Source organism: Delphinus delphis, chromosome 7 (assembly GCF_949987515.2).
Source record: "Delphinus delphis chromosome 7, mDelDel1.2, whole genome shotgun sequence".
NCBI lineage: Eukaryota > Metazoa > Chordata > Mammalia > Artiodactyla > Delphinidae > Delphinus > Delphinus delphis.
Window position 1 is genome coordinate 58,819,649 of NC_082689.1, and position 27,335 is coordinate 58,846,983.

At 38.4% G+C, this 27,335-nt stretch overlaps 2 protein-coding genes across 2 annotated transcripts in view; one reads left to right on the forward strand and one right to left on the reverse strand.

The window, feature by feature from the left end:
- Nucleotides 1-27,335, forward strand: part of SP3 (Sp3 transcription factor) — a 64,025-nt gene that overhangs the window by 18,211 nt on the left and 18,479 nt on the right. The gene's annotated exons all lie outside the window — the stretch shown is intronic.
- LOC132428552 (SERTA domain-containing protein 1-like) lies at nucleotides 19,712-22,436 on the reverse strand. Its single transcript, XM_060016572.1, has one exon. The coding sequence runs from the start codon at nucleotides 20,682-20,684 to the stop codon at nucleotides 19,971-19,973; it is 714 nt and encodes a 237-aa protein (XP_059872555.1). The 5' UTR covers nucleotides 20,685-22,436; the 3' UTR covers nucleotides 19,712-19,970.

The following is a 27,335-nucleotide window of genomic DNA, read 5'->3' on the forward strand; positions in this document are numbered from 1 at the left end:
AACTGAACACAGTTGTATAATCACCACCATAATTAAGATATAGTATCATTTTACCACCTCTCTCCATTCCCATATGCAACTTCATAGTCAGCCATTCTCCTTTACCCTTGTTCTCTGGCAAATAGGTGTTACTCACATAAACAAAAACTCTTTGAAGTCCTCAGTAATTTTTAAAAACTTAAAGTGATTCTGATATCGAGAAGTTTGAAAACTGCTGCGCTAATGTTAAGGATTTTAAGAAACATAACCAAAGTACCATTATTTACAATACCCTAAATTTATAGTTATCCTTTAGTATTATTTAATAGCCTTGTAATGTTTAGTTTTCCCCAAATGATTAAAAATACCTTTTTAGAATTGATCAAGTTAGGATTCAAACAAGCACTGTGTCTTTTATTGGTTCATGTGCCTCCAAGTCTCAGCTTTTCAAATAATAGTTTTAGCAGCTTTTCATTGTTGTAACTTGGATTCATTATTTCATTAAGATTTGCAAAATGGTGATTTTTCTAATTTTCTCAGTCCTTTTGTGTTAAGCTGTGATTTTTTTCTGAAAAGATCCTTCCCTTGTTAGCTATTTGGTTACCCCCGAAGCACAGTTTGTACAAGAAAGGCAGGATAAGCTATTAAATCCATTCCTTTTATTTATCTGTTTTCAGAATGAGTTGGTGTCTTAGCTGCCATCAGAGGTTCTCTCTCTCTCTTTTTTTTTTCCTTTGGTGTATCATGGTGAACTCATTTTTTATCAGTTGTATTTTAATACATGGTATTCATTATTCTTGGAAATTAATATTTATATTGTTAAGAAATGGAATACTAAGCCTAAAAAAGAAATAGCGGTGTGGGACTTGTGGGGATTGGTTCCTGGGTAGAGGTTCTTGTCATTTTTAGGAGGATCAGCTTTATAGAAAATAGTTTTAGCCATTTTACATCAATTTATAATTTGGATATAAGTAATTAAGAGAACAAAAGTGTGATTTTATATATATATATTTTTTTAAATTAAGACTTTTTTTAGAGCAGTTTTAGGTTCACAGCAACATTGAAGAGGAGGTACAGAGATTTTCCATCTACCTTCTGCCCCTACACATGCATAGCATCCCCCATCATGACGTCTCTCACCATAGTGATACATTTGTTAAAACTGATGAACCTATGTTAATACATCATAATTACACAAAGTCCATAGTTTACATAATGGTTCACTCTTGGTGTTGTACATTATTTGAGTTTGGACAAGTGTATAATAACATATCCATCATTATGGTATAGTAAGAGTATTTTTACTACCCTGGAGACCCTCTGTGTTCTGTCTATTGCAAAAGTGCAATTTTTAACTTCTAAACTGGGGCAGGAGGTAGAAAATTATCAATCCAACAGAAAATAGGAAAGGAAAAGAAGTATAGCAAAGAAAAAGACTAATATCAGATGTAGAAATTAAGGACAGTCCTGAGAAGAAAAAAAATTAGTAATCCTACAACCAATAAAGTTGGTAAATTGCCTGTATAATCTTCTGGTCTTTTTTTGGTGCATATTGCATACTGTGTCTTTACACTTTGGGGTCACTTTAAAATTGAGGTCATATACACACTTTATCTTTTTTTTCCAAATAATATATTGTGTGCATTTCCCAGATCATTAGTTTTCCACAACATGATTATTTAGTTTCATTACTAAGTATTTTGGTGAGGATATTTCATGATTTAACTAATCCTCTCTTGTTAGGTGTTTAGGTTATTTTTCATTTTTTTCCCATTACATAGAAATCTTTGCTCACACTTCTGATCATTTCCTTATGCAGAAGAATTTAAGGCTTTTATATATACTGCAGAAACGCTCTTTCACCCCCATTGTTTGCGAGGATGGGGTTTTTTGTACTGGGATGTCATTTTATCAAATGGCAGTTTTGGGGTGGTAAAAATAGACTCTAATACATTCATTTATTATTGGGGAACTTGAACATTTTTGCATGTTTATTGTCTATTTGTGTTTGGTCATTATCCTTTCATGTTTTTTGCTTGTTTTTCCCTCACTACTGATTTGTAAGACATTTTTAAAAGACATCTTTATGTTAAGGACATCAGTCTTTTGTCACACACCACAGATATTTTCTCCATTTGTTTGCCATTAAGTTTGTTTAGTGGTGAGTTTTAGTACATGTAAGTTCTTACTAGACTTTTTTTTTTTTTTTTTTTTTTTTTTGCGGTACGCGGGCCTCTCACTGTCGTGGCCTCTCCCGTTGCGGAGCACAGGCTCCGGACGCGCAGGCTCAGCGGCCATGGCTCACGGGCCCAGCCACTCCGCGGCATGTGGGATCTTCTTGGACCGGGGCACGAACCCGTGTCCCCTGCATCGGCAGGCGGACTCTCAACCACTGCACCACCAGGGAAGCCCTAGACTTTTTTTTTTGAGTAAAATAATTTAGAAACTTTGAACCATAGTTTTTGAACTCAGTTTGTATTGATTTACAAGTCATCTGATGCAATTCAAGAATTTGTGCAAGAAGTTGGGAATTTCAAATTATAATACCTATGCCTAGAAAAATATCTAGAGTACACTGTCTTTTAAAATAAATCATTTTAATGTATGTTTTTGGTCACACTTGTTATTTTCTTAGTATCCTGTGGAAAATTAGTGTTGACAGATCCATGAGTAATCCATTGACAATGATACTTCTAGAGGTCTCAAATATCTTAGGTATAATATTGAATAGTAGTATTATTATATGGTATATATAGTAACATTGGAATATATATTAACAGTATTATGTATCTCTGTTATTTAAACCATGGAATCTTAGAGAGGTCAACTAGTTTAACTCATCGATGCATCTTCAACAAATGGCTGCTTGGTGTCTGTTTTTAAATACATTTCTCTTTGTTTTCTGAAATAGTATAATTTATGATTAAACGAATTTACCTCATAATGTAATAGTAATAATGCAGATTAGAATTCTTGATGGACACAACAGAATGGAAAGCACATAATTAATGTGTGGTTTTCATTATATGCCTTCTTCGATACATTGTTCTGTAGTTCCATATTATTTTTAATTAGGAGAATAACTTTATTAAAGCTAGTCTTTAAACTACTTTGTCCATTTTAGTGGTTCTTGGGGACAGATTTTGTATCCAGCTTTATTTTATGTGAGGGTACTTGACATGTGACACTTCATAAATCTCATAAATTCTCTGATGAATGGTACCATCTTACTGGCAACTAAGATTAGGGAAGTCAGTCATCATTCATTCAGTCCACAAATATTTGAGTCTATACTACAGTTCTCCAGGTAATGTTTTTTAGGTTCTTTGCAACAGTAAAAGAGAAAAAGTCCCCACTCTCATAAATTTTGTGTTTTAGTGGATGAAGACAAATAAGCAAACACGGTAATTTTACATGACTAGTGTTTGAAGAAAATAAAGTTAGGGTTATGGAATAGTAGGGAATAGGGAAAACCATGGAGCTTGGTTGTTATTTTAGGTAGGGTGGTTAGGAAATAACCTTATAACGAGGTGAAAAAGAATTTCAGATCTGAACATTGAGGAGCCTGTCTTATTGACATCTGGAGGAAAAGTAATGAGCAAAGGTGGCTGGGATTTAGTGAATGTGTGGAGTCAGAATATGAGATTGGAAGTAGGCAGGGATAATAAAAGCCATGATAAGGAACTTGGGTTTTTTTTTTTTTTTAATATGAAAACATTGGAGGTTTTTATGTTTTAAGAAGATCAGTCTGGCAGATCCCTGTGGCAGGTGGTGATGGGGGTTGGGGGTTCGAATAACAAGAGTAAGGATAAGGCTAGTGCAGTAATACAGGCAAAAGGAGATAGTGAGTCTGGCTAAGCCTAGTAGTAAGGAAAGCCTGGAGAAGGGAGGGGTAAAGGGAGAAGTAAGACTGTGGCTTTGTTAAATTTGAAATGTCTATTAGATAGCCAAGTGGATGGTTCAAGTAAAGAGTTGTATATCAGAATCTGGAGCTCAGGTCGAGCAAGAGATAAAATTTTGGGAGGCTTTAATGTAGATAGAAGTGACCAGATGAAAAAATTGGGGTCATAGCTTTTTTGGCTGTATAGTAGAATCTCACAGGGAACTTGTTTGTTTGTTTGTTTCAATTTAATTTTTGAATTTTATTCATTTTTTTATATAGCAGGTTCTTATTAGTTATCTGTTTTATACATACTAGTATATATATGTCAATCCCAGTCTCCCAATTCATACCACCCCCCGCCACTTTCCCCCCTTGGTGTCCATACGTTTGTTCTCTACATCAGTATCTCTATTTTGCCTTGCAAACCGGTTCATCTGTACCATTTTTCTAGGTTCCACATATATGTATTAATATGATATTCATTTTTCTGATTTATTTCACTCTGTATGACAGTCTTTAGATCCATCCACGTCTCTACAAATGACCCAATTTCGTTCCTTTTTATGGCTGAGTAATATTCCATTGTATATATGTACAGATCTTCTTTTTTTTTTCTTTTCTTTTTCTGCGGTACGCGGGCCTCTCACTGTTGTGGCCTCTCCCGTTGCGGAGCACAGGCTTAGGACGCGCAGGCTCAGCGGCCATGGCTCATGGGCCCAGCCGCTCTGCAGCATGTGGGATCTTCCCGGACCAGGGCACGAACCCGTGTCCCCTGCATCGGCAGGTGGACTCTCAACCACTGTGCCACCAGGGAAGCCCCCACATCTTCTTTATCCATTCGTCTGTCGATGGGCATTTAGGTTGCTTCCATGACCTGGCTGTTGTAAATAGTGCTGCAATGAACATTGGGGGTGCATGTCTCTTTTTGAATTATGGTTTTCTCTGGGTATATGCCCAGTAGTGGGATTGCTGGATCATATGGTAATTCTATTTTTAATTTTTTAAGGAACCTCCGTACTGTTCTCCATAGTGGCTGTATCAATTTACATTCCCACCAACAGTGCAAGAGGGTTCCCTTTTTTCCACACTGTCTCCAGCATTTGTTGTTTGTAGATTTTCTGATGATGCCCATTCTAACTGGTGTGAGGTGATACCTCATTGTAGTTTTGATTTGCATTTCTCTAATAATTAGTGATGTTGAGTAGCTTTTCATGTGCTTCTTGGCTATCCGTATGTCTTCTTTGGAGAAATGTCTATTTAGGTGTTCTGCCCATTTTTGGATTGGGTTGTTTTTTTTTTAATATTGAGCTGCATGAGCTGTTTATATATTTTGGAGATTAATCCTTTGTCCATTGATGCGTATTTTCTCCCATTTTGAGGGCTGTCTTTTCGTCTTGTTTATGGTTTCCTTTGCTGTGCAAAGGCTTTGAAGTTTCTTTAGGTCCCCGTTGTTTATTTTTATTTCCATTACTCTAGGAGGTGGATCAAAAAAGATCTTGCTGTGATTTATGTCAAAGAGTGTTCTTCCTATGTTTTCCTCTAAGAGTTTTATAGTGTCCAGTCTTACATTTAGGTCTCGAATCCATTTTGAGTTTATTTTTGTGTATGGTGTTAGGGAGTGTTCTAATTTCATTCTTTTACATGTAGCTGTCCAGTTTTCCCAGCACCGCTTATTGAAGAGATTGTCTTTTCTCCATTGTATATCCTTGCCTCCTTTGTCATAGATGAGTTGACCATAGGTGCGTGGGTTTATCTCTGGGCTTTCTATCTTGTTCCATTGATCTGTGTTTCTGTTTTTGTGCAAGTACCGTATTGTCTTGATTACTATAGCTTTGTAGTACAGTCTGAAGTCAGGGAGTCTGATTCCTCCAGCTCCGTTTTTTTCCCTCAGGACTGCTTTGGCTATTCGGGGTCTTTTGTGTCTCCATACAGATTTTAAGATTTTCTGTTCTAGTTCCGTAAAAAATGCCATTGGTAATTTGATAGGGATTGCATTGAATCTGTAGATTGCTTTGGGTAGTATAGTCATTTTCACAATATTGATTCTTCCAATCCAAGAACATGGTATATATCTCCTTCTGTTGGTATAATCTTTAATTTCTTTCATCAGTGTCTTATAGTTTTCTGCATACAGGTCTTTTGTCTCCCTAGGTAGGTTTATTCCTAGGTATTTTATTCTTTTTGTTGCAATGGTAGATGGGAGTGTTTCCTTAATTTCTCTTTCAGATTTTTCATCATTCGTGTATAAATGCAAGAGATTTCTGTGAATTAATTTTGTATCCTGCAACTCTACCAAATTCATTGACTAGCTGTAGTAGTTTTCTGGTGGTATCTTTAGGATTCTCTATGTATGGTATCATGTCGTCTGCAAACGGTGACAGTTTTCCTTCTTCTTTTCCAATTTGTATTCCTTTTCTTTTTCTTCTTCGATTGCCGTGGCTAGGACTTCCAAAACTGTGTTGAATAATAGTGGTGAGAGTGGACATCCTTGTCTTGTTCCTGATCTTAGAGGAAATGCTTTCAGTTTTTCACCATTGAGAATGATGTTTGCTGTGGGTTTGTCATATATGGCCTTTATTATGTTGAGGTAGGTTCCCTCTTTCTTTTTCTTTTTTTTTTTTTTTTTGCGGTATGTGGGCCTCTCACTGTTGTGGCCTCTCCCGTTGCGGAGCACAGGCTCCGGACGTGCAGGCTCAGCGGCCATGGCTCACGGGCCCAGCCACTCCGCGGCATGTGGGATCTTCCCGGACCGGGGCACAAACCCCTGTCCCCTGCATTGGCAGGTGGACTCTCAACCACTGCGCCACCAGGGAAGCCCGAGGTAGGTTCCCTCTGTGCCCACTTTCTGTAGAGTTTTTATCATAAATGGGTGTTGAATTTTGTCAAAAGCTTTTTCTGCATCTATTGAGATGATCATATGGTTTTTATTCTTCAATTTGTTAATATGGTGTATCACATTGATTTGCGTATATTGAAGAATCCTTGCATCCCTGAGATAAATCCCACTTGATCATGGTGTATGATCCTTTTACTGTGTTGTTGGATTCTGTTTGCTAGTATTTTGTTGAGGATTTTTGCATCTATATTCATCAGTGATATTGGTCTGTAAATTTTCTTTCTTTGTAGTATCTTCCTCTGGTTTTGGTATCAGGGTGATTTGATGGTGGCCTCATAGAATGAGTTTGGGAGTGTTCCTTCCTCTGCAATTTTTTGGAAGAGTTTGAGAAGGATGGGTGTTAGCTCTTCTCTAAATGTTTGATAGAATTCACCTGTGAAGCCATCTGGTCCTGCCTGGACTTTTGTTTGTTGGAAGATTTTTAATCACTGTTTCAATTTCATTACTTGTGATTGGTCTGTTTATATTTTCTATTTCTTCCTGGTTCATTGTTGGAAAGTTATACCTTTCTACAAATCTGCCCATTTCTGCCAGGTTGTCCATTTTATTGGCATAGAGTTGCTTGTAGTAGTCTCTTAGGATGCTTTGTCTTTCTGCTGTGTCTGTTGTAACTCCTCCTTTTTCACTTCTAATTTTATTGATTTGAGTCCTCTCCCTCATTTTCTTGATGAATCTGGCTAATGGTTTATCAATTTTGTTTACCTTCTCAAAGAACCAGATTTCAGTTTTAGTGATCTTTGTTATTTTCTTTGTTTTGAATTCATTTATTTGTGCTCTGATCTTTATGATTTCTTTCCTTTTGCTAACTTTGGCGTTTTTTTGTTCTTCTTTCTCTAGTTCCTTTAGGTGTAAGGTTAGATTGTATATTTGAGATTTTTCTTGTTCTTGAGGTAGGCTTGTATAGCTATAAACTTCCCTCTTAGAACTGCTTTTGCTGCATCCTATAGGTTTTGGATGGTCGTGTTTTCATTGTCATTTGTCTCTGGGTATTTTTTGATCTCCTCTTTGATTTCTTCAGTGATCTCTTGGTTATTTAGTAACATATTGTTTAGCCTCCATGTGTTTGTGGTTTTTACGGTTTTTTTTTCCCCCTGTAATTCATTTCTAATCTCACAGAGTTGTGGTCAGAAAAGGTGCTTGATATGACTTCAGTTTTCTTAAATTTACTGAGGCTTGATTTGTGACCCAAGATGTGATCTATCCTGGAGAACGTTCTGTGCGCACTTGAGAAGTGTAATCTGCTGTTTTTGGATGGAATGTCCTATAAATATCAATTAGATCTATCTGGTCTATTGTGTCATTTAAAGCTTGTGTTTCCTTATTTATTTTCATTTTGGATGATCTGTCTATTGGTGTAAGTGAGGTGTTAAAGTCCCCCACTATTATTGTGTTACTGTCGATTTCCTCTTTTATAGCTGTTAGCAGTTGCCTTATGTATTGAGGTGCTCCTATGTTGGGTGCATATATAATTGTTATATCTTTTTCTTGGATTGATCCCTTGATCATTATGTAGTGTCCATCCTTGTCTCTTGTAACATTCTTTATTTTAAAGTCTGTTTTATCTAATATATGAGTATTGCTACTCCAGCTTTCTTTTGATTTCCATTTGCATGGAATATCTTTTTCCATCCCCTCACTTTCAGTCTGTATGTGTCCCTAGGTCTGAAGTGGGTGTCTTGTAGACAGCATATATATGGGTCTTGTTTTTGTATTCATTCAGTGAGCCTGTGTCTTTTGGTTGGAGCATTTAATCCATTCACGTTTAAGGTAATTATCGATATGTATGTTCCTGTGATCATTTTCTTAATTGTTTTGGGTTTGTTTTTGTAGGTCCTTTTCTTCTCTTGTGTTTCCCACTTAGAGAAGTTCCTTTAGCATTTGTTGTAGAGCTGGTTTGGTGGTGCTGAATTCTCTTAGCTTTTGCTTATCTGTAAAAGTTTTGATTTCTCCATTGAATCTGAATGAGATTCTTGCTGGGTAGAGTAATTTTGGTTGTAGGTTCTTCCCTTTCATCACTTCAAATATGTCATGCCATTCCCTTCTGGCTTGTAGAGTTTTTGTTGAGAAATCAGCTGTTAACCTTATGGGAGTTCCCTTGTATGTTATTTGTCATTTTTCCCTTGCTGCTTTCGATATTATTCTTTGTCTTTAATTTTTATTGATTTGATTACTATGTGTCTTGGCTTGTTTCTTCTTGGGTTTATCCTGCATGGGACTCTCTGTGCTTCCTGGACTTGGGTGGGTTTTTCCTTTCCCATGTTAGGGAAGTTTTCGACTATAATCTCTTCATATATTTTCTCTGGTCCTTTATCTCTCTCTTCTCCTTCTGGGACCCCTGTAATGCAAATGTTGTTGGATTTAATGTTGTCCCAGAGGTCTCTTATGCTGTCTTTATTTCTTTTCATCCTTTTTCCTTTATTCTGTTCTGCAGCGGTGAATTCCACCATTCTGTCTTCCAGGTCACTTATCTGGTCTTCTGCCTCAGTTATTCTGCTATTGATTCCTTCTAGTGTATTTTTCATTTCAGTTGTCGTATTGTTCATTGCTGTTTGTTTGTTCTTTAATTCTTCTAGATGTTTTTTCTTTAATTCTTCTAGGTCTTTGTTAAACATTTCTTATGTCTTCTTAGTCTTTGCCTCCATTCTTTTTCTGAGGTCCTGGATCATCTTCACTATCATTCTAAATTCTTTTTCTGGAAGGTTGCTTATCTCCATTTAGCTTTTCTGGGGTTTTATGTGTTGTTCCTTCATCTGGTACATAGTCCTCTGGCTTTTCATTTTGTCTGTGTTTCTGTGAATGTGGTTTTCCTTCCACAGGCTGCAGAATTGTAGTTCTTGCTTCTGCTGTCTGCTCTCTCTCACAGGGAACTTTTTAAAAATGCCAACAATTTGTGTTGAGCATCCTCCCAATTCTAATTTAATTGCTGCATTAGGCCTAGGAAAGATGTATTTTAAAAGCCCCCAAGAGATTTTGAAGTACAACTGGTTTGAAAATTAGTAGCTTAATACAGAAAGAATATAGATAAAGAAAAGATTGGAAAATAGTATCTTGAGCCTCAGATTATTTTCCTTGATTTTTCAAATGCAGTGTCTAGCACAGAATCAGAGGTAGTTGGGCGTATGAGGAGATGACATGCCATGAGTGAGAACCAGCAGAAACATCAGACAATAGAAGTAAGACTTACTGGGACTTTATATACCACATATGGATTTAAACAATTGTTTTACTATGGTCTGGAAGGAAAAAGCCAAGGTTGAAAATTTTTAACAAGAGAGTTGGGGATTGTTATGAAAATGACATGGCAGATTGTAAAAGGACCAAATACAAATTCAGGAACTGAAACTTAAAATGACCAAAATTGAGGGAAATCCTTGGCTGAATCTGAGGACATTTTCAACATTTAGAGGGCAAGAAGTAGAGGAGCAACCAGTAAAGGAAATGGAAGGCGCTTCCAGCAGAGAGGAATATCCTGGAAGCCAAGTGAATGAACCACTTAAAGGAAGAGTTCTCAACTTTTCAGATATTGTGGAGGGTACATAAGATGGTAAAGAATGGGAATCCAGTTGTTGTGGTTTCAGTGGAGTGTTGGGGAGAAAAGTCTGAATAGAGTGATTTAAAAGGAGATGAAGGGAAGAGGGAGTAGCAACCGTAATTACAGACAAATAATTTAAGGGTTTTTTTCTGTTAAGAAGAAGAATGTTGAAATAAGACATGGTAGTTGGAGGTAAGCTTGAGGTCAGGGTGGGCTTTCCTGGGAATGTCTCAAAAAAAAAGGAAGAAATTGATGATGCAGGAAGAAGGTATAATGGAGGAAAGTTATTACGAAGGCAAGCAAGATGAAATACAGGACACAGGTATAGAGGTTGGCCACAGAGAAGAGTGGGAATAATCATGTTTTAATGGGAAGGGCATGGGATAGGGCTTTGCGGGTACAGATGTGTTGGTAGGAAGATAAGGTCATTCTTGTCAGGTTGCTTCTGATTTCCTTTTGTTATAAGAAGCTGAGATGGGTGAGGAGGACAGGTTTTAGAAATTTAAGAAGGAAAAAGGCATGAAATGGTCATCTGAGACAATTGCAAAGTGAAATTATTGGTGAGACAGTTGCAGGTGTTACTGGGTGCTCAGTTGAATAATTAGTACAATTGTGTTTTTTCTCCAGTTACCTTTAGTTGCTTGCATGCAGGTGCAGGGTTAACTCTTTTCTGTTTCCTGGTAGAAAGTTCCAAGTCCTTTTGGTTTTATCTCTGCCATGTTTTTGTGATCTGTTCTTCCTTTCCATTCTCATTTTATTAGTCTGGCTTTTACTGTTCTCCTAGGCTGTTGTTACAATAATTTGTTTTCCATGCCTCTAATCTTTCCTCTTTATAGTGCATTTAAAATTCTTTTTCGAAAAATTTTTTCTTGAATAATAAGTAATACCTGCACAAGGCATGCATTCAGAAAATATATTAAAGGGTAATCATTAAAGAGTTAGTCTCTTTCCCTCCTTATCTTAACCCCCCAGTTTCTCTCCCTAGAGATAGCCATTGTTACCAGTTTTTTGGTTTTTTTTTTTTAACTGTATGGAATATCTCTGGTGGAAGGATACATTTACAAACACTACCATACCTATGTATTCTCTACCATTCCCTGAAATTGTACCATTCTTCTGCATAAAAAATTTTTATGTTGGATCTCTTAATATTACAAGTAGAGAGCTATCTCATTCTTAGCAGTGACAGTAACAGTGTTCTATTGAACAAGTATCTTGTCATTTAGTAAGATCCTTATTGGTGGGTATTTATTTTCTATCTTCAGATTATACTGCAGTGAATATCCTTATACACATATTTTTTTTCACTTATGGAAAATATGTGTATCTGAAGAATAGATATATATCTAGAGATTATATACATCTTTAATTTTGGAAGATACTGGAAGTTGTTCCAGTATATCCTTTACATCAGTGAACACAGGTCATGTTGTTGCCTTCTTTAAAATCTTCACTGGCTCTTCCATTGCTTTATTTTTTATTTCATTTGTATTGAGGTATAATTGACATGTAAAATTGTATTCCATTGCCTTTAAATTGAGGTTTACTTACCACTGTGTATAGAGTTCCTGCTGTGTCCAGTGCTGGGCATACAAAGGTGAATAAGATACTTCTTGCACCAGAATTGTTGATAATCTAAAGATTAGACTGGGTATTCTCAGTCTCCACGTTACTGATATTTTCGACCTGATAATTCTTTGTTATGGGGACTGTCCTTTCCATTGTAGGATGTTTAGCAGCATCCCTCACTAGATGCCAGTCGCACCCCTTAATCCTTCATTCATGACAATAAAAAAAGGGCTTTAGACATTGCCAAATGTCCACTGGAGGGCCAAATTTCCCCCCTTTTCTTTGAGAACCATTGGGTTAGGCAGTCAGGTAGAAGATTCTGATGTAATGTGGTAAATGGTACACTAACATTGAACCACAGTTGGGAACAGGGAGGAGTAGAGGAGTAACCTTTGAGTGGACATCTTCCAAGGCTTAGCTCAGATACTACCTCATCCCATAGCCTTTCCTGACTCCTGCCTCCTTTATTTTTAATAGCATGTTTCTGTATTACAGTTAACATGTTTGTCTTCTTTTGGAAATCAGCAATTATTACTTATTCATCTTTTGATCTCTGCATTTTTTGAGAGTGAATGAATGAAATGTCAGTAATAGGTACAGGATAAACATAGGTTTGTGTGGTAACATATAATGTAAATTTTACCTGCTTGCTTCTGAAATGATTAACTTGGTTCAGTTGTGTGAGATTCCTGGTACTTGTTTATTTTATACTGCTTCCAGTTGTGTAATTGTGTTAAATGTGTAGCTTTTTAAAGACTCTTGGCATTGAGAATTATGTTTCAGAAAGCAATCTATAAATCTGTGGGGGGAAAAAAACAAGAGAAGCAAAAGGAATTTAGATTTAGTCTTGTCTGCATATGAGGAAATTTAGAAGAATTAAAGTTCAGAGAAGTCTTAGATCAAAGAGGGTTCCAGCTGTCAGGGAAGATTTTATGGAAAAGAGAGAACTTCAGTAGAGGAATATAGATTTGTATAGGTAGAAAGATGAGGGGAAGGTATGTTCTAACAAGGCAAAAAGCCGTATAAGTGAGAATAGAGACAGTCTATCCAGAAGACAGTTTAATAGCCCAGCATTTCCCAAAAAATGGCTTGTAAGATATTAATGGGTATTATTAAATAGGTTATGAAAAATTCTCATTAGCTTATTAAAGTCTGAGAAATCCTGTGGAAAATAAACCTGACTGTTTAAGGAAAGGAAGCAGCATCCTTTTTCTTTCTTAGACTATACATCTCTGGAGATAAGTATTTCATTGGGTTAATTGTGAGAAACGCTTTGGGAAATGCAGTAACAGCATAAATAGAAGGCTTTGATGTTGTCTGGGGACCAGAGACTGTTAGGACATGTTTGGGTAAGAGTAGACAGCGCTAAGTACTATTGGTGAGGATTTTAATATTTTTAACGTAGGTCCTTGAAGGTTTTTGAACAAATGAATAACATGAATAAGTCAACTCTTTGTACTTTAAGAATATATTGGAATGGGAAGAAATTGGCACTGTAGATGATAGGAAGCTATTTCAATTATACAGGGATAAAGTAAGGAAGTAAAAATGCTCGACATTTCAAAAGATAAATCTACAGGATTTAGTGATAAGCTATCTGGAATAAAAGATGAGTCCTTTAGGGCTTCCCTGGTGGCGCAGTGGTTGAGAGTCCACCTGCTGATGCAGGGGACACGGGTTCGTGCCCCGGTCCGGGAGGATCCCACATGCCGCGGAGCGGCTGGGCCCGTGAGCCATGGCCACTGAGCCTGCGCGTCCGGAGCCTGTGCTCCGCAACAGGAGAGGCCACAACAGTGAGAGGCCCGCATACCACAAACAAACAAAAAAGATGAGTCCATTATTTTAAAAAGATCATACCATGGGCAGAGTTCGGAAGGGAAACTGATCTGGGGGAAGTAAAGGGATACCAGTTTTAATGGATTGAATTTGTGGTGCTAGGTTGCAATGACTATTGGTGGTAGAGATAGAGGACTGAGCTCAAGACAGAGGACTGGAATTCTGTAGAAGAGAGGTGATAACATGAAGTCATAAGTAGGTAAACTGAATGAGAAAGTTATAAGTAGGTAAACTGAATGAGAAAGTTATAAAAAAGATTTGGGGGAGATTTTTGGGGATGGGAACTATAAATTAATTAGGTACTCTGTTAGCATTAATAAAAATGCATGAAAATGTGTATATTTGGTACCATTTCTAAGATATTCTTTTAGGATTATAAAGTTTTAGTGGGTAGTAGATTTCTTTGTGTAGCAGAAAAACAGGTATTTCTCTTCGATGTCTGGCATCAGAAAGTTTAGTTTGGATTCAGTATAGTTTTGGTTTTGTTTGTTTGTTTGGGGTTTGTCTTTGTCTTATTATTTTCTCTCAGAAAGTCGTCTACATTGATTGCTTATTAGTTCGAGATATTATCACTTATTCTTTATTTAAGAGTTTATTTTACCCTGATTCATAATTAAGGTAGAATACCCGGCTTCAAAACAAGGATTTTATAGGGCGGTATTAATGGTTATATGAAACCAATCCCCATATATACCAGCACACATGTATTCCCTAAGCAAAATTTGCTGTTTTATTTACATTAGTCCCTCCTTGTGATGCTTTTTTTTAATTAATTTTGGCTGCGTTGGGTCTTCGTTGCTGTGAGCAGGCTTTCTCTGGTTGTGGCGAGCAGGGGCTACTCTTGTTGCGGAGCATGGGCTCTAGGCACGGGCTTCAGTAGTTGTGGCCCGTGGGCTCTAGAGTGCAGGCTCAGTAGTTGTGGCACATGGGCTTAGTTGCTCCATGGCATGTGGGATCTTCCCGGCCCAGGGCTCGAACCCGTGTCCGCTGCATTGGCAGGTGGATTCTTAACCACTGTGCCGTCAGGAAAGTCATGATGCTCTTTTATTGCCTACCACTTATACCTCACTGAGATACCGTTTAATACCTAAAACTTCATGTAATCCAGCCAGTATCTTGGGTCCTCTAATAGGGTAAAATTCTTTCTTTGGATGCTTAAGTGAAGGTGGAATAGAGTGTAAGAGTTTATTTTTTAGAAGAAAGGGGTTTCAGCCTTAGACCTGTGAAAGTAGAACTTTAGGCTTTGAAGTAATACCTTTATTTGGGATGAATAAATAGGCAATTGGTTTTTTTTTTTTGGCGGTACGCGGGCCTCTCACTGTTGTGGCCTCTCCCGTTGCGGAGCACACGCTCTGTACGCGCAGGCTCAGCGGCCGTGGCTCACGGGCCCAGCCGCTCCGCAGCATGTGGGATCTTCCCGGACCGGGGCATGAACCCGTGTCCCCCTGCATCGGCAGGTGGACTCTCAACCACTGCGCCACCAGCGAAGCCCAGGCAATTGGTTTTTATGTTACAGTGTTAAATGGCGGAATGTTAACTTCTAAAGGAGATAAGGAAATCTTTTAGAAAAAAGTAGTAGAAGTATCTTTAGTTTTGATTAATGTTATTTTCCTCTCTTTTGTCCACTTTTGAGGAATAAATGTGGCTTTTCCTTTGCCATTTAATTTTTCTTCAGCCTTGTTTCAGTGGCAGTAGTCCCTTGGAAAGGCTTGATAAGAAAAGTTAAAGAGGATTTGAAGTACTTGTTTGCCAAAATGAAGTAAAAGGAATAGTATTTGAGATCTAGTCACACTTTTTCAATTGCTTTTACTGACTCTTCAGAAACTTTATTGAAAAAGTTACGTTTCATAGCAAAGAAAATGCATTTGTCCTAGAGTTCTAACTATCTAGTAGTAGCTTACTACGTCATTGCTTTATTTGCTTTTTGAAGTAGGTGTCTATTGGGAAAAAAGGAAAATTTAAAAGATATAGTTCTTTGAAGACATAATTTGGAAGTTTTTAATTGCAGTTTAAAAATTGGGTGTGATGATCATTAGAGCTATCTACCTGTATTTCCGGATTTCTTTCCGGGCACAACCAAGTTGGATGCAGCTGTGTAGCTTGCTTTGGCCAGTGAACTATGTATGCTCTACTGACTGTTCTACCAGGCTGGATCTGTAAGTGAGGAAAGCATACAGAACATTCTTGGCTACGGTGGACATGAATAAAAAATAAGCCTTCGTTTTAAGCCACTGAGATTTCAGGGGCTGTTAGCTACTGCAATTTTATTTTGCCCTGCATGGTCTAATATGGTGGCCACTCGCTCCATGATGCTGTTAATAAGCACTTGAAATGTGGCTAGACTGAATTGAGATGTGATTAAGTATAAAAATATAAACTGGATTTTAAAGATTTGGTATGAACAAAATGTAAAATAACTCAATAATTTCTACATTGCTTGCAGGTTGAAATGTAATTATTTTGGGTATATTGGGTTAAATGAAATATATTAATTTCACTGTTTCTTTTTACCCTTTAAATGTGGCTACTAGAAACTTTACAATTGCATATGTGACTTGAATTATATTTCTATTGGGCAGCATTTATGTAACCTATCCTGACTAAAATCAAAGTTGGTACAAGCAGTAGGGTACTCTAACAGAACCCCTCAAATGTTGCATTGGTCAGGGGTCAGGTAGCAAGGAAACTGATATTAGAGGCTGGGAAGATGCGATGCAGAGAAGCATTTGGTAAAACTTGCCTGCAATAACTTGGAAGGCCAGTAATGTACCTAATGCATTTATAGCTTTAGGGACGAGGCTGGAAAACAAATTGTATTTTAGCTGTTGTTGGCTCCATTTGACAAGATGGAAGAAAAAAAAATGAGCTAGAACATGATTGGCTAGTTTGCAAGTGGGAATGAAGAGCAATAAAGAGAGGCCAGAAATTTGGGGAATTGTAGGATTGGAAGAAGCAATTGTTTCTCACTGTCAGTCAGTAAGAGATGAAACTAAGAAGCCTTTTGAGCAGATAATTAAAACTTTTCTGGCAATCAGCGTTATGACCATCACTCATTGTTAAAAAGTCTGAATGGATTAAGGTGATTCAGAGTAAAGGTCTACTTAAGGGGGTGGTGCCTTTCTGTTGGGTTAGGGAAAAGAGACTTTTTTTTAAAGGTATGGATTCCCTACTAAAGCCAGGTAGTTCCAGGGCACCCACAATTAAATAGAGAGAAATAGATAGCACACAGTCTCTTGGGGCAAGAAAGCAAAGAAATGTAGAAAGTCTAAAAGACATATCTAGAAAAAAAGCTATGGTTCTAGACATTGGCACTTGGCAATGGCTAGAACAGATAAGAAGTGTCTAAGTTTTTCAGGGAGTTGTACAGCCCAAGAAACCAGCATGGAAAGTGTGAAGAAAGTGTGATTGCATGAGTTGGTCACCACCCCCTAACCTTCTACCAGCAGGCTGAAAATTCCTCTTAGCTAAGGATGTACACTCCCTGTGTTCACTTCACTTGTGGTGGAGGAGGATAGCAGGCAAGAAAAAAAATCTCCTGGAAGGTAGAGCCAAAAGGCTCAGAGAATACTAGACTGAGAAATTCCTCCCAGTGATCAGTCAGAGAATTCTCTCCCCCAGAACTGAGAGCACTTACACTATCTGTTCAGCGGGGTATGTGAATTGCTATGAACTATTTTATCTCCTGTTCCTCCTCTTTTGAACAGGAGTGTTTTTTATGGTTATACTTAGCTTTTTCTATCATTGTATATTGTGTCTGTGAAGGGAGGTAGGTAACTTGATTTAGTAAACAGGTCTTTGTGAACAAGGGCCACGTCTGGACCTGAGAGCTTTGAGCTTGGTGCTATAACTAGGTGGGATTTTTGGGTTATCTTCTGCATGAAAGGGGACAGGTGTATCCAAATGTGGGAGGAAAAGTAAATTGAATATTTGATCAGCACAGGGACTTGGGAATCATGCTTCTTCATAAATAGACCACTTCTCTTCTAAGCACATGATAGGATTGCCCTTTCATGCCATTATTGAAATCAGGCATGGCTCTCTGACTTACTGTGGCCAATAAAATGTGAATGAAAGTTTAAGAGCAGGATGTGATTTACCACATTACCTTTTACCTTCCTTGGCAAGACAATCTTGGAAGCATGTGTCAAGTGGAGGGACTGTGATAAGCAGATCTCTCCTGCCAACCAGAGTTGGACATGTAAAATTAATGAGAAATAAACTTTTGTTATGTCAAGCCACTGAGATTTGGGGATTGTTTGTTACTGTACCACCACCTCACTAGTTCCGATTGATGTGTTAGGTTATAATTTTAGTCACAGTAGGTGCTCAATAAATGTTTGAATTGAATACATTGAAATTTGAGGGCAGAAGAAAATGTACAAATTCTGAAACTGCCAAAATACAGCTTTTTGGCTTATATTCCTTATAATAGCCAAGCCCACACATGGACTAAGTGCTCTCTCTTATGTAGAGGTAATATGGCAGAGAGATTGTAGAAGACACAGGAAAAATTAGAGAACAATGAAACCTGTAACATTTTAACTAGAAATAATTGTTCAAAGCTATACGTAGCATCATTATGGTTTACTGGATGATTTAAAGCATTGTTTCCTCTTTCTGGTGGTAAAAGCTCAAATTAAGATTGTTGAATCTATAGAAAGTGTAGTGAATAATCCTTAGAAAAAGTAATATGCATTTTAAACACAGGATTGAGGAAATCAAGGGACTGTTTTGTTTAAAGGGAATATTTTTTTAAATGAGGTGAGTAGGGGAAAAACCCTAAACCATTATCTTTTTTTAACCCTAGTGTCAGTGGCAGCAACATCAGTTTTAGTTCAGTGCTAGAGCAGAACCTAACCTCAAATGAAGCCTTAGGTAGAACTCCAGTGTATAACACTGATCTTATGGGGTTGCTCTGATTTATATGAGGATCTGAGACTTTATACATAGTCATCTTTTCTGCTGACACCTGTAGTGTCTTTTAAGAAACTATAGTTTGAAAATCCCTTTGCTGGAGCAGGTATAGCCACTGTGGCCATCTTCATTTTTTTTTTTTAACATAAAAAAAAATATATTTGTTTGTTTGGGTTGTGTTGGGTCTTTGTTGCTGCACAGGCTTTCTCTAGTTGCAGTGAGTGGGGGCTACTCTTCATTGCGGTGTGCGGGTTTCTCATTGTGGTGGCTTCTCTTGTTGCAGAGCACAGGCTCTAGGTGCATGGGCTTCAGTAGGTGTGGCTCGCGGGCTCTAGAGCGCCGGCTCAGTAGTTATGGCGCACAGGCTTAGTTGCTCTGTGGCATGTGGGATCTTTCCGGACCAGGGGTCAAACCCATGTCCCCTGCATTGGCAGGCAGATTCTTAACCACTGTGCCACCAGGTAAGTCCCCATCTTCATTGTTTTCAGTTTGGGTTTCTTAGGAAAAGCTTTAGATTCTTTCTGTAGACCTAATTTATCCAATATTTATACACAGTTTTAACAATCCTGGCTGATTTCCAAGTTTAAAACTGGCTTGGAAGATAAACATTAGAATGGACAATGGATGTGTAGCCTGAGAGATGGAGGATGGAAGAGTTGGGAAGAAGGCAAAAAAAAAACCCCCAAAAAACCCACAAGTAGATACAAGAAATAAAAAGCCAGAATTCTGTATATGTTTTTAGTACAATGTTCTAGGGCTTGTTTACTACCATAAATTATTTTTACTAATGAATTTGAGTCATTAGACTGAGCTTCCCACTAAAGAAGGTAGGTAAATATATAATGAATTCTGGAGAGATGTCCATTCAAAATATGGTAACCTGTAGTTATCTGGTAAACTACCATCCTAAACAACTCATGCCCTGAAGGTTTAAAATTTTAGACGTTTTCTATGTATTTTTAAAGTGATATACAAATAATTAAACATTGAAGTAGTAGATCATACTCTTTTCTTTTTTTTTTTTTTTTGAGACTTCCCACGACTGGCTTTAATTTCAAAAAAACTGGTTGGGGTCTTTTCCCACATCAGGGAGAGTATACCAAGCTGTGCCTCCAGGGATTCAGCACTGGGCCTGGTCCAGTCACATTCCAGCCACCAGGCCCTGTCATTTCATCACACGGGCCAATTCCAGTCTACCCCCATCAGCCAGAGACCAGAGGACGGAGGTGAAGTTGCCCAGGACTGGATTCTTTCTCTCCAAAGCCCCTCTCTAGGGAAGCCAGCTGTGTCTTTCAAAGGAGAGTTGGTCCAGCCACCAGGCTCAGTTTGGACACCAGATCAACATCCCAGCTCTGGGGGAGTCAGCACCCTGGCCCTGGTGGCCGCTCCAGTGCCTGTGTGCCCACCAGCACGTCCATGAGGTAGTCCAGTTTGGCCTCATCCAGCTCTGGAGCTTCTTCCTTGCCTGGCCAATTCTCAGGGCTGGATTTGTGGCCCTCAGAGGCTGGTGCCCAAAGTTCACTGTCATACATTGTGTCAGTGTCCTCAAACAGGCCCTCAAGCCCATCGACCAGCAGACATCCAGTGGCTGGGCCGAGCAGGTCCAAGGCACCCAAGATGGGTGCGGCTCCCCCAGTGGGGTGGCCTGGTGGCCCCTCATCTACCAGGGGCTGGGGAGCCTGGCTCAGGCCCTCAATATGGCTGAGGTCCTCCAGAAGGCTGGCCATGGAGGCTGAGAGGGAGGCATCAGAGCTGGCCAGCAGGTTGTCAGCTATGCCTGGGGCTGTAGGCAGGCTGGGCATAGGTGGCAGGGCAGCTGTGGGTGCCATGCACGCCTGAATTCGCTGCAGTGTGTTCACTACCAGCACCAGGTGCTGCAGGTCCGGTTCACTCTGCCTCAGGCTGTGGTGGAGCTTGAGCACCGAAAGGTCAAAGAGGGAACGGGAGGCCACGGCTGGGGGTGCGTATGCCACTGCTGGGTGGCCAGGATCCAGCCACCAGGTGTCGACTGCCAGGGCTTCTTTCCCCTCCTCCTCCTCCTCTCGCTTTTGCTTCAGGCCCTTGCTCAGCATCATCCAGCTCACCAGCTGCCAATTAGAATGAAGAGGGAGCCACCCGCAGCCAATCAGGAAGCGGTGGCGGCAGCACTGCTCGCCCGGTCCCCTTCAGCAACTGGCGCCTGAGTTGAGAGACAAGACGCAGTTCTCCATACTCTTTTCCAACGTTTAATTTTTTAAAGAGTTTTGTTTGTTTGTTTTTGGCTGCGTTGGGTCTTCCTTGCTGTGCATGGGCTTTCTCTAGTTGCGGTGAGTGGGGTCTTCTCTTGTTGTGGAGCATGGGCTCTAGGCACACGGGCTTCAGTAGTTGTGGCTCGCAGGCTCTAGAGCGCAGGCTCAGTAGTTGTGGCGCACGGGCTTAGTTGCTCCGGGGCATGTGGGATCTTCCCGGACCAGGGCTCGAACCCGTGTCCCTGCATTAGCAGGTTGATTCTCAACCACTGTGCCACCAGGAAAGTCCTTTTAAAGAGTTTTTAATAATTAAAACTTACAAAAGAAACCCAGGTTATATAAATTTGAGATGAGCATATAGTATACTATATGCTATTGCCATTGTATTTCAACCAATTATGATAATACATAGTATTCAAACAACTATCTGTTCTTCCATAGCTATTTTTTAAAATAGTGTTTTAACAGATGACTGCAAACCAATTTTTTTTTTGACTGTGCTGCGAGGCTTGCAGGATCTTAGTTCCCCAACCAGGGATTGAACTTGGGCCCCTGACAGTGAAAGCGCCGAGTCCTAACTACTGACCCTCCAGGGAATTCCTGACTGCAAACCAGTTTGGAAGAGAATTTTCTTGCAACATGAAATTAGAATGGATTAGTAGTAGAATTAATGTAGAGCTATATTTTGCACCCTTGGTGAGTAACATAAACATAGCTTTGTGAACATGGGAGAAGATATGTTTATCTACCGGATGGATGATATAAAAACTGAGAATAGGATTGTGAGAGGTGAGGTTAAAAAACAAAATCATGTATAACTTACTACGTTTTTGTATATTTCCCCTCTTGGCCTTCCTAAGAAGACTTAAAAAAAAATTGGTCCTGAATTGCTTAGGCTGAGGAGGTGTTCTGCTTATTCCAATGATGATTAGGTGCTAGGGAGGTAAACTACTGTAGAGATCCAATTTATATTGTGGTCACGGTTTGTTTTGAATGAAGAGCAAAATTATATCTTCCAGTTTAAATACTAGTATTCATAACATGTGACTTCTGGTTATCATCTTGTCTCTAAAAATTGAATCTACTCTTAGTATGAATGTTTGGTACTGTTAGGATTTGAATAGTGAGAGTTGTGAGAGCTGCTGGTAACAAATCACTTTCTTATTGTTTCTTAGAGGGCAATCAGGACTTTTTGAGAACTATCTTTTTGGTATTATTTTAACCTGGGGGAGTGTTGGAGGAAAACAGCTTTTACTTTTTAAAAAACTTCGGAATAGTTTTAAAGTAGTCTTTATAAATCTGAAATTAGAGAGGAAAACTAGTCTCTGCAGCTAATGGAGGAAGGGATGAATCTTAGCAAAGAGTACCGTTTGCAGTAATATCTTATATTGATGTGTATCCTTCATAGTTAATTTGAACTTCTTATCTGTGACACTGAAGATTTCATCTGTAAGATTCCTAACATAAGTCATCTCTGAGAGTGGGAAGTAACGGGAGATTTTCCCAGATTTTTAAAAATTATAGTAAAAAACATAACATTAAATTTACCATTTTAAGTGTATAGTTCAGTAGTGTTAAATATATTCACACTGCTGTGCAACAGGCTGTAGAACTTTACATAATGAAAAACTGAAAATCTGTATCCATTCCCCTTCTTTCCTCTTCCTAGCCCTTGGCAACCACCATTCTACATTCTGTTTCTATGATTTTGTCTACTTTTGATACTTCATATTAGTAGACTCATAGAGCATTTGTCCTTTTGTGATTGGCTTATTTCACTTAGTGTAATGTTCTCAAGGTTCATCCATGTTGTAGCACATGACAAGATTTCCTTTTTAAGGCTGCACAATATTTCATTGTATGTCTATACATTTTCTTTATCGTCCCCAGATTTTTTAAGTCGCACTGGTTTGAACAAACTACAATTAAAACTACATATTCATATGTAAGGAGGCTAGACTGCTATTCCTGGGAACTAGCCCTGGGAGGGAACTGATTTTTATTTTTTTGGCGGTACGCGGGCCTCTTACTGCTGCGGCCTCTCCCACTGCGGAGCACAGGCTCTGGACGCGCAGGCCCAGTGGCCATGGCTCACGGGCCCAGCCGCTCCGCGGCACGTGGGATCTTCCTGGACAGGTGCACAAACCCGTGTCTCCTGCATCGGCAGGTGGACTCTCAACCACTGCGCCACCAGGGAAGCCCCCTGGTTTTTTTATTGAAGTATAGTTGATTCACAGTGTTGTGTTAATTTCTGCTGTACAGCAAAGTGATTCAGTTATATATATATATACACATTCTTTTAAAAATTATTTTCCATTATGGTGTATTACAGGATATTGAATACCATTCCTGTGCTATACAGTAGGACCTTGTTGTTTATCCATTCTGTATATAATGCATCTGCTAACCCCAGACTCCCAATCCATCCCTCCCCTGTACCCCCTCCCTCTCGGCAATCACAAATCTGTTGTCTAAGGACATGGATTCTTTGAATAAGATGTTGTCGGGCCCTTGACATCTGCCCTCCATTGTGCTCTACTCTACATTGTGCTCTACCTCAGAGGTCTCAGACTTTGCAAAGTTACACACAGGTAATGTTTCCCATCCCAGTTTTCCCCAAATTATTATAGTGACCACCGTAGGGTTGCCAGTATTTGGATGGAGGGGCGGTGCTAGGTACGGACATTTTTAAAAGCGCGGGAACTGATTTTTAGCAGTGTTTATAATACGGTTTTGCATAATTCTTTGTCTTATGTCCTGGCTCCACCACTTTTTAGCTGTGTGACTTCAGGCAAATAACTTAACCTCTTTGTTTTCTCATCTAGAAAGTTGGGAGAAAAGTATGACTAAAACCTTAGGGTAGTTGGGAGTACGAAGTAAGTCAGTGTATGTTAAGTGCTTGTAATAGTGTCCAACAAGTAGTAAATCTTATATGTTATCGTCATCATAGAGTAGAACACTGTTCCTTTTTTTTTTCCACACCTTTATTGGAGTATAAATGCTTTACAATGCTGTGTTAGTTGCTGCTGTACAACAAAGTGAATCAGCTATATGTATACATATATCCCCATATCCCCTCCCTCTTAAGCCTCCCTATCCCATCCCTCTAGGTTGTCACAAAGCATCAAGTTGATCTCCTTGTGCTGTGAAGCATCTTCCCACTAGCCATCCATTTTACATTTGGTAGTGTATATATGTCAGTGCTACTCTCTCACTTCATCCCAGCTTCCTCCCCTCGCCACCGTGCCCTCAAGTCCGTTCTCTACCTCTACGTCTTTATTCCTGCCTTGCCACTAGGTTCACGAGTACAGCTTTTAAAAAGTCCATATATATGCGTTAGCATATGGTATTGAACACTTCCTTTAACAGTAACTTATTTAGTACTTCAGATTAAAGTGAAGTTAGTATTTCACTGTTCACAGTGTATTAATTGCAGGTCATAGTCTCTCTCATATATTTGTGGTATGTCTGTAAAATGAGGTCTTCTGTAAGGCATATTAGAAAATCAGTCATTTCCAGTTATGTTTATATCTATGTGTGTGTATCTTACAAAAGCTTGTATTGTTTAGATTTACTAGGAAGAATACTCCTATTAATGTATAATCTCCAGTTGGGTAGAAAAGATTTGAAAATAATTTGGGAAACTGCTGTAAAAAAAAAATAGAAGGGGGTTGGATTTGAAAAAGATTAGTAGAGATGAAATAAAAGATTAAATTTAAGTGGGGGAGGGGGAAGGGAGCAGTCATAGAAGAGTAATGATCCAAATCTAAGGAGATAGGGTTTATGGGAAAGAGATTGCTTCATGTTAAAGCAGAGATTTTATATATATAAAGTTTATATTTGTTAAAGAAAATTTGGTTTTAAAACCTTCCCCTAAAGTGTTAACCTCTTTTGATCAGATTAGTGAACTTATATTTTTAGGAATCCATGTCTATAGTTTAGAACTATCCCATTGAAAGAAAAACTAGAAAAAAAGACTTGGTAGCTCTGAAATGTCCATAGGAATCTAAATAGTTATGAACGTGAAAATGTAATTAAACAATATACGAGATCTTGTAGGATTATCCTGTAATTCTCTTTAGGTGATTTTTATAGCAGGTGAAACTGATTAAAGAAAAATGTAAGGAAAATAAACTTTCAGAATCAAATGAAGTAATTTCATCAGTACTTTAAAAATTGAAGGCAGAGAACATGAAAGCCTTTGATAAGAACAAAATCCTAATGATACGCTATTGATAAAGGAGAATGTCTCATTTTATCAATAGTACTGTAATTCATATTTATCTGGTATTATTTAAATATGCATGTTTCAGACTTGATAAACCAGTAAATAATTTATCTTAAATATTCAATTAGCTCTATTGACAAATAAGTAGCAAATAGTCTCAGGAGGAGGCATTTAACATTTTCTTGTAATATTTTTAATAGAAATCTAAACATACTCTTGTTATTAATGCTTAACTAATATTGATTATACAGATTGCCATTGGTGCCTTCACTAATTCCATGTCATTTGTGTTTGTGTTACATATGATAAGCCTGCTCACTTACCCACTTTTTGTTGCTTTTAGCATGCTGCTGCATATTGCTGTTTATATGTACTTGGATATGCTTGGATTAAATGGAATTGTATTTTTTGGTTTTAACTGAATGTCCTTCAGAGTGGACAAGTGGCTTTAATATTCATGTAAAGAAACCATGGATTAAATAGAAAAGAAATGCAAGTATCATTGAAAATGGTAGAGTTTCCATCTGCTATTGATAACACTGAATCTTACCTAAATATTGTTGTGACATTATCTAATATTGAGCTATCGCAGTTAACAATACATTTGTTTATCTTATATAACTATTTGTGTTTTATACTGTTTAATAATCAGTTAGAATAGTATTACTTGTATATACTTAATAAACACATTTACGGGGTGCATGTTCACAACTTTACTAATAGTGTCGAGCAATCAAGAAGATTTGGAGACCACTGGCTTCATCCTCTTCCTAATCCACAAAAACAGCCAAACTCTTTGAAGTCATCAGTGCTATATAGTGGTGTCTGTGGGAAGTTGGATCCATCTACACCCTCACCACCACACTTCCGTACGCCAGTCTCTACTTTTTTGGTATTCCTCTACTTAAAGTGTATTAATGACATGTTAAAATAATACCTTTCTGTTATTTTGTGTTTGTCCATTGGCTATACAAGAAAATTAGTCTTATCTTTGTAACCATACTGTGTTGTGTGTGTGTGTGTATTTTTTCATCATTTAAAGTCTCTGTTTCTCTCTCTTTTCCTTTAGCTCTTACCGAGGTGTGCAGGAAATTGGAAAAAAATTTTTTTTCATTTATATATCCCTTTCACAAACTTGTTTTATTGGGGTAGGCCTTGAAAACAACTATAACTATGGCACAAAGATACTGTCAGTCATATACCAGGCCAGGTGAAGTGGACATTTAAGCATTTTGAGGTAGAGAATAGATATAATCAAAAACCAGTGCTGTTAGTTTATAAAGTTCTTAAATGTATACTCAAATGTCCTTGAGAATTTGTTTCCATTGCTTACATTTTTTTCTTGCGTTTAAAACTTGTTATTCCTTAAGTACCAAAAGTCAAGTTTAAATAAGCATGTTCATTTTTATATTACTAGTGTATATTATATAGGTAGTGCTACTGAAAATAAAGGTGAGTTTACACTATTTCAGGTAGTGTTATGTGTTAAATCTACCCTTGTGGGCTAGTTTAGGACCTTCAGTGCCCTTTTTATAATGCTTACTTTCCCTGCAGAACTCTTGGAAAGACTTGTATATACTTGTTTCTAGTTCATTTCCTTCCATTTTCTTGAATGTACTCTGGGCAGGGTTGTATTCCCACTTCTCTATTGGAACAGCTCTTGTCAAGATATTACCACATTGTTACATCCAAAAGTCATTTCTCAATCCTCATTTTACTTGACTGACAAGCATTTGACATCTTTGATTATTTTCTTCTTTTCTTTTTTTTTTTGTGGTACATGGGCCGCTCACTGTTGTGGCCTCTCCCGTTGCGGAGCACAGGCTCCGGACGCGCAGGCTCAGCGGCCATGGCTCACGGGCCTAGCCGCTCCGCGGCATGTGGGATCCTCCTGGACCGGGGCACGAACCTGTGTCCCCTGCATCGGCAGGCGGACTCTCCACCACTGCGCTACCAGGGAAGCCCCTGATTATTTTCTTCTTGAAATGATTTCTTCACTTGGCTTTTGGATACCAGCTTCCTCCTGTCTCACTGGCTTTTTTTCTTTCTTTCTTTTTTTTTTTGTTAATCACTGCTTGTCAGCTTTGAAGTGCCTAGGGTTTCTTCCTATAAATATATATATATACTACATTCCAGGTGACTCTCAGTAACCAACTGTAAATGTTGATGATGCCCAAATTTATATCTGTGGGCCATACTTCTGTTTGAACTCCAGATCCGTCAGCCGCCTAATCAACATGATCATTTGGGTATTTCATAGGTACTTCAAA